Source organism: Phyllostomus hastatus, unplaced genomic scaffold, assembly GCF_019186645.2.
Source record: "Phyllostomus hastatus isolate PE091 unplaced genomic scaffold, TTU_PhHast_1.1 phas_scaffold_760, whole genome shotgun sequence".
Lineage (NCBI taxonomy): Eukaryota > Metazoa > Chordata > Mammalia > Chiroptera > Phyllostomidae > Phyllostomus > Phyllostomus hastatus.
Window position 1 is genome coordinate 2,446,883 of NW_025334040.1, and position 9,774 is coordinate 2,456,656.

At 59.2% G+C, this 9,774-nt stretch overlaps 1 protein-coding gene across 2 annotated transcripts; it reads left to right on the top strand.

Moving 5' to 3' along the window:
* The first annotated feature begins 895 nt into the window (after positions 1-895).
* On the top strand, positions 896-8,097 carry RNF215 (ring finger protein 215). 2 transcript variants are annotated; one of them, XM_045826847.1, is made up of 9 exons: positions 896-1,251; positions 1,510-1,653; positions 2,129-2,200; positions 2,281-2,366; positions 2,785-2,941; positions 6,488-6,607; positions 6,684-6,827; positions 7,075-7,177; positions 7,266-8,097. In XM_045826847.1, the coding sequence occupies exons 1-9, from the start codon at positions 967-969 to the stop codon at positions 7,286-7,288; spliced, it is 1,134 nt and encodes a 377-aa protein (XP_045682803.1). In that variant the 5' UTR covers positions 896-966; the 3' UTR covers positions 7,289-8,097. The 2 variants fall into 2 exon arrangements, with proteins under 2 accessions (XP_045682803.1, XP_045682802.1); XM_045826846.1 differs by having other exon boundaries at positions 7,075-8,097.
* The last annotated feature ends 1,677 nt before the right edge of the window (positions 8,098-9,774 follow it).

Genomic DNA, 9,774 nt, shown 5'->3' on the forward strand with positions numbered 1-9,774 from the left:
AAAAGTCTTTCAATTTTCCTGTATGTTTGATATTTTTCATAATAGAATATTAGGGAAAAGAGTGTTGTGGCTCGTCTGGCTTTTGCCCTTTTATTACAGTGCAGGCTTTTTAAATATGTAATCTTTTTATATCTTTTCCATTGCCATCTAGTCCCCTCAATACACCTCTCCCTGCTCACAGTGCAGTTTTTAAAAGGCTTTCAGACTGAGCCAGCTCTCAGCAGCTGCAACCCTTGGAGAAAAGGACGAGTTTTAGGACATCCCAGTAGGAAGTTACTTATTGGGGGAGAGACAGTAATGGTCTTATGGTGTGCCCGTTTCACAGCCCAAGAAAGTGACTTCCCCGAGGACCCAGGCTTTTGGCTCTCTGCCACCCTAGGACGCTTGCCTCCATCTCTCCTGTGTGCCTCCCATGCAGTTCTCTGGTTCTCTGCCTCCTGGAGTTCCGCCTGGGGGAGAAACAGACCCTAGGAAGAGGGGGTTAAGATTTGGCCCAGGTCGCATTGTTGGACCATCCAGCCACTGCAGCCTTCAAGCCCCTAGACATGCCTGGTTCCTGCCCTTCTCCAGCTCTGATCCCCCCTTGTCATCCCTTCCACACAGTCGCCCCTTCCAACTACCTCTCATGCTCTCCACCGTCCTGTCTTGGCTTCTGACAATCCAACAGCCTGTGAGCACCTCCTCTCTAATTTCCCGCTTCAGCCACAGTGACCTGGGCTCCGCTCTGCTGTAGTTTCCTGGGCCGCCGGGGCCCGAGTTCCCCGCAGCCACGAGGGGGCGCGCGCGGCCTGGTCTGGGAGCCCAAGCCGCCGAAAGCCCACCCCTCTCCCTGCGCCCCGCCCCGTCCGGCCACAGCCCCGCCCCCTCCCGGCGCCCCGCCCCGTCCGGCCACGGAGTCCCTCCCTCTGCTGCCCCAGTGCCCAGAACCCCCGGTGCCCCTGTTTTATCTGCTTGCTGGGTCCGACCATGGGCCCCACCGCCCGCCCTGCGCTGAGGTCGCCTTTACCACCTCCTCCTCCGCCGCCGTCGCCGCTGTTGCTGCTGTTGCCCCTGCTGCCGCTCTGGCTTGGCCTGGCAGGGCCCGGGGCCGCGGCGGACGGCGGCGAGCCCGCGACTGGTGCGGGGCGTGGAGGGGCCCGCGCCGTGCGGGTGGACGTGAGGCTGCCGCGGCAGGACTCTCTGGTCCTGGAGGGCGTCAGGATCGGCCCCGAGGCCGACCCGGCGCCCCCGCTGAGTGGCCGTCTGCTGCTGGTGAGCGCCGCCCAGCCACCTGGCCCCGGTCGCCACATACAGCCCCGCACCCAGAACCGGCCTTCGTCCTGGACCAAGCCCTGGCAGCCCACAGCCCCTTCCCCAGACTGCCCAGGCCCCCAGCCTTCCGGCTGCCAAAACCTGAGATCCAGATGCTCTACCCTCCAAACTCGTTCCCAGACCCTGGCCTTGCATCTCTGTGTGTCCGATGCTGCTAACTTCTTTTCCTCCTTCTGCCTTTGGCCTCTTGCCCCACAGATGGACATCGTGGATGCTGAGAAGGAGGTGCCAGTAGACGACTGGATTGCAGTGACATACGTGGGCAAGGAGCAGGAGGCCCAGTTCCACCAGGAGAGTCAGAGCAGTGGCCCACAGGCCTATCCCAAGGCCCTGGTCCAGCAGGTGCAGGGGATGTATGTGGGGAAGGGGGCTCGAGGAGGGGGTTTCAAGGCATTTGCCAGAGCCAGACTACCATGTGGGATCCTAAGGAGCTTCTAGAAAACCCTTAGGTCTGGGTGGGGAAAGAGACCCCAGTTTGGAAAATCGAGTCACTGTAGTGTGGAAACAGGTGGGGGAGGCCAGAGAGTGAGGAAGCTCCACCAGGCCCTGAGAATTTCCAACAGGGAGTTCCTGATGGGGGTTGATGGCAGGCCTGCCCTGCTAGGACCAGGGGAAACAGCATTGTTTGGGTCCCACAGAGCATCTGGGGGAAAGGCAGTAGGAATAAGGGTTTCTGTTCTTGACCTCAAGGAGCTTATAACCAGTCTGTCCAGAAGAAAGGAACACAGTGGTGCCAGGAGCTGAGAATAGCTGTGGTGACAGGTGTATTGGTGAGGTGTGGGTAGGGTGTGGACTAGCCTCTATCTCTGTCCCGCAGATGCGGAGGGCGCTCTTCCTGGGAGCCTCTGCCCTGCTTCTCCTCATCTTGAACCACAACGTGGTCCGAGAGGTAAACTGAATAAGGCTTTGGGGGCACGCAGGCTGGGGAATGGGGCACCAAGGCCAGCTGACTTCCCTGTTCCCCTACAGCTAGACATATCCCAGCTTCTGCTCAGGCCGGTGATCGTCCTCCATTATTCTTCCAATGTCACCAAGCTGCTGGAGGCACTGCTGCGGTGAGTTGGGGCCTGAGCTCCAAAGGACTGGGCCTGGGAGCCTAAGTGTTGAGGATCCCTGGCTTCGCCATGGGCTCGGGTTTGGGACCAGGGCCTTTCCTATTGTCCTTAAGACTGATCTGAAAAATGGGTGAGGAGACCAGAAGGAGGTGTCGGGCAGGGCCTGGCACGAGGAGATGGCTCTGTGAGCAGAGGGGATTGGCCCTAGCAAGGAGGAAGCTGACTTCTGACTGACAGGCTCTTCCCTGGGCTTGTGGGCCTCTCTGGCCTGGCTGATATGAGAAGTGGAAAAACCTATATATGGGAAAGGCCTGGGGGCCAAAGCAGAAGGGTGGCAGGATACTTGAGGTATGTGGGGGTCTGGGTCTCACCTCCCAAGAGTCCTTCCATCTGGCTCCTCCGTGGCTTTCCCTCCCAGGAGGACCCAGGCCACAGCCGAGATCACTAGTGGGGAATCCCTGTCGGCCAACATTGAGTGGAAGCTGACGCTGTGGACCACCTGTGGCCTCTCTAAGGACGGCTACGGAGGATGGCAGGACTTGGTGTGCCTGGGAGGCAGCCGGGCCCAGGAGCAGGTGGGTACTGGGGAGGGGAGGCTTGGGTGGGACCACACACATGCCTTGTCTCAAATCCTGTGGCCACTCCCTGCCTCGGTGGTGAGGACTGCCTCTCCCACCTCCCAGGGTTGTTGTGAGTGTTCAGTGACACGGAGGGTATTCAGGGTGGTACCTGATCCACGACCACGCACAGTCAATGGTAGCTGCTGTTCTCATGTCATTCTTCCACTCAGAAGCCGCCTTTGGCTCCCCATTGCCTGCAGAATCAAGTTCAGCCTCCTCAGCCTGGCTTTCACAGCTCTCCTGATCACTTATTTTTTCCTGGTCTCCTTACACTCCACCACCTTGTGCCATCTACTGGTCTTCACAGTCTCCCTGGTCTCCTGCCGCTAGACCTTGCCATGCTTTCTGCAGGCATGGACCTCTTTTTCTGTGTCTCCTCCACATGTCCCAGTGCAGCCTGAGCCCTCACAGCCTACTCTGCCTGCCTTCTTTGGAAAGCCCCCAGCACCCTCAGCTCCCAGTCCCTCTCTCCCTCTTCCAAATCACAGCAGCACTTCTTGAGGCCTTTCACAGGGCTCTCAGGACAGCCCATCCTGTGTGTGTGGAGAGCGTGACTTTGTCTCCTGAAGGCTGGGGCTGTGTTTTATTTGTCTCTGGATTTCCCAATGCTCAGCATCGAGAGGGTTCAAAGGTATTCTGTCTGCAAGCATTTCTGAGGTCCCTACTCTGTGCAGGGTGGGCCTGCCCCAGTCTCATGGTATGCTGCCTCTAGCAAGTGTCTGAGGACCTGGGCGGTGCAAGGCAGCTCAAGTCTGGCAGACTTAGGTTCAGATCCTGGGCCTGCAATCTTAGCCGAGGGATCTCAGGCTGAGTGTTTTACCTCTCTGGTCTCATGCTCCTTATTTGTGAACAAGGACAGCACATGGCCACAGGATTATCGGGGAATTGTGTATGTAAAGTTCATGGTAGGCGCTGAGCAAATGGGCAGCTGCTGCTACTCTGAATATCTTTATTGTCATAAGTGCTTGAATAAATAAGCAGTCACCAAATCACTTTTGAGATCCCAGGGCACTAGGGACTCTATGGGAAGGACTGTGGAAGGTACGAAAGGCTTTAAGGCCTGGGCTCTGCCCTCGAAGGACTCAAAGACAAGCAGGGGAGAGGAGCTCTTCCCCAAAGGAGGCCTTGGCAGTTCAGCCCAGATGGCATGTACTGATTCATGTTTGCGCTCCCTCCCTCTGTGGAGGGAGCAGGCACCGAGGCTGGGGGAATGGGAGGGCTATCTGAAAGAGGAGGGAGCCCCACCGTGCCTCCACCTGGAGGGCAGCCCACACAGACCTCTGGGCGGGGCAGACATTTGGTAAGAGGCTGTCAGATGAGAGGCCAGGAGGAGGTTTGGGCACAAAGGCTAGAGCTAGGAGAGAAGCAGGCTGGGAGTGGGCCTGAGGGGCCTGGAGGTGGGAATGACAGTCTGCAGGCGGGTCTGGCTGGTACAAGGGGCAAAGCTGAGCCGCCATACTGCTGGCCGGGGGGGGGGGGTGGGCGTGCAGGTGTTGGGTGGCTCCAGTAGCTGAGGCGTCTGAAGGGCTGGTGGGGCCAGCTCTCGGTCCCATCTGCAGAGCTGTCACCACCCTCCAGCCCCTGGGAATCAGCTGCAGCACTGGTGTGTCAGAAAGGCCCGATGAACCACAGCTTTACTGCCCCGATAGACAAGCCCCAGCCCCACCTCCCCTCCTCACCTGCAGGCCCCCGAGATTCACTGAGCCTGGGCAGGCTGGGTCGGGGGCCTACAGCAGAACTTCAGGCCAGCCATGCCTTCGGCCCACCCACTGCTCACTGGTCGCTCCGAATCACGGAGTTCCCTGAGAGTTTACACTGTAATGGCCACTCAGTGAGTCCAGCCGTGTGTCAGCCTAGCTCAGCATAGCAGGGGGCACGATAGCAGGGCAGCTCCAGCCCTGGCTCATGGGGGCCCTCTGGGGAGGAGGTAGGCCAGAGACACTACCGCCCTCCTGGGGTAAGTGCTCAGCTGGAGGTGGCCACAGGCCTTCTGGGGCATAGTGAAGGCACCTGGGCTTAGCTTAGGATTGTGGGGAGAGCTTCCTGGGAGCAGGTACCACCACCCACCATGGAATGGATGATGGGGACACAGAAACCAGGGGGGAGAGGACAGGACAGAGTGGGGAACTCACAGATGCCTCTCGGCAGTGGGCCCCAGAGTGCCCCTGCCCTGAGCAAAAGCAGCATCTTATGCATCAGCAACACCCAGCCTCATCCAGAGTGGTGGCCTCTTTTAACAACAAATGCTTTCCTGGCCCCTCTCCCCCACGTGATGGTAGTGGAGCTTTGGCATTGGCTGAGGAAGAACATGATGGCAGAAAGCTACGGAGAATGCAGAAAGCCTTTACTCGAAACCATTTATTAGTCATCGCACACCCACAACCCGGTGAAACAGTGGGCCCGTGTGGTGACGTGTGCCTGCGCGGCGAGCAGGCTGGGTCGTGCTCACAACGCCGTATCGCTTCCTGCACCAGCTGTTGAGTGGTCTAGCCTGGCTGCCACACTGTGTATGGTGAGAATTAAGTCAGGGCTGCTCCCCAGGAGCTCCGAGCCTCCCACACCCCAGCCCCAGGGCCTCTCGAAGTCTAAGGCATGTCAGACACGGTCTCCACCCTCCAGCAGGACCACCCAGGGCAGCCTCAAGGAGACACAAGTTTAGAGAAGGGCTGGGCAGGGGGAGCACTGGGCCAACACTGGTGGTCAGGGATTGCTTCCAGAGCAAGGGGCGCCAAAGACATTAGCCGAGGGAAGGGGTGAGGAAGAGGGTTCCCGAGAGGGACAGAGTGGAAGGAAAAGCATGGACGTAAGCGGGGGCAATGAGCAAGGGACACGGAGAGGAGGGTGGGGTGGGAGCTTGAGGGCCTTGGTGTGGGGTGAAGGGGTTTGGGTTTTTTCCTGAAGGTGGCGACGGGAATGGTGGAAAGGAGGTCTTTTGGGGAAGGGTGTCAAGGGGTGGGGGCTGCTGTGTGATCAGGTCGGCAGGTGAGATGGCTGTGGTGGAAAATGGGTGTGTGAGGCAGGGGACCCAAAAAGCAGTAGAGAAGTGGGCTGGACAGGGGGGACATGAGACCCCAGGAGAGCAGGACAGCTGGCCCTGGGGACTGGTGCCCTCTCAGAGGGCATGTGAATGCTCAGCCTGGACGGAGGTGGGGTGGCAGGTGATGGCAGCTAGAAAGCAGACCAGAAGTGCAGGTCCGGGTGGGGGTGGGGAGGATCCTGGGCTGCGGAGTCTGTGAGGCTGCCCGACAGGCACTTCCATGAGTGCCCCTTGCTGCTCAGAAGAGGCTGGGCTGGGGCCAGAGGCGGGTCCCCTCACTGTGTAGCCTGGGGCAGAGACAGCTGGGCAGACCCTCGAACAGGGCTTCAGAAGAGGGAGCCAGGAGCCTGGTGCCGAGGGACGCAGTGCCAATGGGCCTCTCCTGCCTGGCCCTTGTGTTGCATTTACTGAGGGAGGAGGGTGGGCTGGCCCCAGCGTCCCTGACACCCTGCTCCCCTCCCCAGAAGCCCCTGCAGCAGCTGTGGAACGCCATCCTGCTGGTGGCCATGCTCCTGTGCACAGGCCTCGTGGTCCAGGCCCAGCGGCAGGCATCACGGCAGAGCCAGAGGGAGCCCGGAGGCCAGGTGGGAGCCAGCCCGAGGGAGTCCCGGTGCCCCCAGCCCTCGGGCCTGCCGAACTGTGCCTGCCCTTCCCCCACAGGTGGACCTGCTCAATCGCCGTGTGTTGCAAAAACTGGCATCCCTCAAGACCCGGCGCTGCCGGTTGGGGAGGGCCACACAGTGTCCCCCGGAGCCTGGTGCCGATACCTGCGCCGTGTGTTTGGACTACTTTTGCAACAAGCAGGTTAGCGCCCTAGGCAGAGAGGCCAGTCATTGGTTTACCTGTGATGTTCCCCACCCGACTCCTGAGGCCTCGGGATCGCCCCAACCAGACCCTTCTCTTCTACCTTTGCTAGCGCGACAGGAAGCAGAACGGGGTGAGGGGGCAGACCACAGGGGTTTTAGTTCTCAAGCTCAAGTGAGGACACGGGGCCAGGCACCCCCACTTGAAGGTCTGCCACTGTGGCCTGAGCCCTTCCCGCCCCCCACAGTGGCTCCGGGTGCTGCCCTGTAAGCACGAGTTTCACCGGGACTGCGTGGACCCCTGGCTGATGCTCCAGCAGACCTGCCCACTGTGCAAATTCAACGTCCTGGGTGAGCATGGAAGGCGGGGGCCCTCGGCTGGCTCCACCTGGGCCCCACCTGACACCTCCCTCCCTATTGTTCTTCCTCCTCCCTGCAGGAAACAGCTACTCAGATGATTAGCTGCCCCAGCTGGGTCTCTGCACTGGAGATGGGACCCCTCCTGCCTGTGCTCGGGCTCTTGCCTGGGCTCTCGGGACAGGAGAGTGGGATGGACAAGACAGAAAACTGTGGGTGCGAGGAAGGACACGGGCTTCCCCTGCTGAGGAGCAAGGAACCCCACCACTTCCAGTCTGGGAAGGAGGTGCCACATCCCCCAGGCCGAGGATGCAAGGCCCAGTCCTGCTGGGAAGTGAGGGAGAGAGGCCCTTTGAGGTTCTCTTGTACAACCCTGAGGTGTGTGTCTGCCTTCCGTGAAGGCAGCCCCCAAGACCCTGGGCAGGGGCCTGGGGAATGCGGGTGTGAGCAGCACGGCTGCTCCCAGGGCTCTGAACACTCCTGCCTGCCTGTTCGGACTCCCTGGGGGCTGAGGCTGCGGTGACCAGTTTTGTGCTTATTTATTGGGGGAAAGGGTGGGGAAGGGACTGTCTGGCCTCAGGAGCACCCTGGCCTGACCATCTTTCAGGACACATGTTGGTCAAGGCTGGGATGTTAAACCCAGAAGCCTGCTACCCTCGGTCCTCGGACACTAGGATCCATGTGTCCTACTGCCTGTCCAGCTGGGATCCCTTCCTGGCCTGGCTGAGACCAGAGGCCTTAGAAACCATCCAGTCCTGTGCTTCTCAGTGGGGCTGTGGGTTGCTGACCAGGAAACTTGAAGCTACAGGATAAATGTGGTACATCTTCCAAAGGCACATACTTTTTTTTTTTTAAGAAGTTTTGGGGTAGGGGAGGTTTAATATTAAAATAAACATGGATATATTTTAACATAAGAAGTAAAATTTGTGTGAATGTTTCAAGATAAAAACAAAGCACCTTGGGCTCTACTAACTACAAGAAACGTTATAAGACAGCCCCCAAGATTCTCCCAACCCCCATGAACAGGCCTTGTACAGCCCTGGAACTATGACTTGAACGGATTTGACTGCTGTGATTAGGTTGTGTTATATGGCACCGTGGACCTTGAGGGGGAAAGTATCCAAGTGGGCCTAACCTGACCACATGAGAAATCCTTTGTTGCTGACCTGAAGGTGGAGGGGGCCACGTGGCAGCGAAGGCAGACAGCTTCTAGGGGCTGAGCAGCCCTAGCTGACAGTAGCTAGCAAGGAAATGGACCTCAGGCCTCCAGCTGCAAGATCCGAATTCTGCCAAGGACCAGAATGAGCCTGGATGCTTCCCCAGAGCTGTCAGAGTGGAATGCAACCTGGCAGACCCTGAGCAAAGAATCCAGCCTTGCAGGGCCTGGACTTCTGAACCACAGAACTGCGAGCCAGGAAATGGATGCAGAAGGGACCTGAGCTGTGAGGGGCCCTTCCCCTGCGCTCAGACCCAGGCCTCCTGCCTCAGGAGCCCCCAGCCTCAGGGCTGGCCCTCACCTGTGAGGGGAGGGCCAGGGCATCTCAGCCTCTTTCAGGGACCCCCAGACTCCATAGAAGCAAGAGGTGGACAGACCCTGGCCATGCCAGTTTAGCTGCACACAGGGCCCCTCTTGAACATTCTCTGTAAACTAAGGTGCTTTACCTGCTGGCATTGGCAGGGGGAACATGTCATAGGAAGCTGGGAGCATCCACCCTGAGAGTCCTCAGCAAGGTCTTAGGGCCTGCCCCTCACAGACGAGGTGACCCAGGGAAGACTGGAGGCTTCCTGAGGAAAACTGGACTGTGATGGGCCTGGGGTGGCTGGTGGCATCCAGGTCCCAGGGGTCAGGCCCAGGGAAGCCGGGGCTGGCTGGGCATCCCGCTCTCTGGCAGGGTGAGGCCCTGCCCTGCTTTCCGACGCATCCTGGGGATGCAGCCTCCTGGATCTGGAGAAACCCTCTGTGACTTACATTTCCTGAAGGGGAGGAGTTCCTTAGAGAAAGGAGGGCTGATTTTCTTAGGTCCTTAACGCCCCCACCCCCAAGTTCAGACCTGGGGCATGGGGAGGTGTTGTTGCCCTGTGCCAAGGGCCCAGAGCATGGACCCCAGTGTCAGACTCCTTCCTGGCCTTGGATGTCACCATTGGGTCCACCTCACACTGCCCTCCTTCCCCTGCATACCCACTACGCTGACCCTGCTCTTTGTTGGTGGGGATGTCACTAAGTCTGTGCTACCCTTCAGCCCTTGTTATGGGGATCAAAAAACTGCCTTCCACCTGACCCAGGTGCTAGAAGTTTCTTTCTTCCCTCTTCACCCACTGCCCATCAGGAAGGAACTCCCATTCACTGAGGATCCAGGGTGTGCTAGGCCTCTGCTGCTGGATAGCACACCCTAGCACAGGGTGTGCTAGGCCCGCTGGTCCTGCAGGATGGCTGGGGACTCAGGAGTCCCTACCCAGGACGGGGAAAGACGGGCTCTGCTCCTGGCCCAGGCAGTGCTGTGAGGTCAGGGTTGCTGTGAGTACATGGCCAGGGCTTTATTACATTGGGTGGGTCGCCAGTCACCAGCCCTCCCGCCCCTCCCCACTGCAGG

Excerpts from the sequence above, each read along its gene's own strand:
- RNF215 (XM_045826846.1), top strand. The coding sequence starts at position 967 with ATGGGCCCCACCGCCCGCCCTGCGCTGAGGTCGCCTTTACCACCTCCT. Across the intron at positions 2,201-2,280 it reads ACCACAACGTGGTCCGAGAG|CTAGACATATCCCAGCTTCT; the intron begins GTAAACTGAATA and ends GTTCCCCTACAG. Across the intron at positions 6,608-6,683 it reads AGAGGGAGCCCGGAGGCCAG|GTGGACCTGCTCAATCGCCG; the intron begins GTGGGAGCCAGC and ends CTTCCCCCACAG.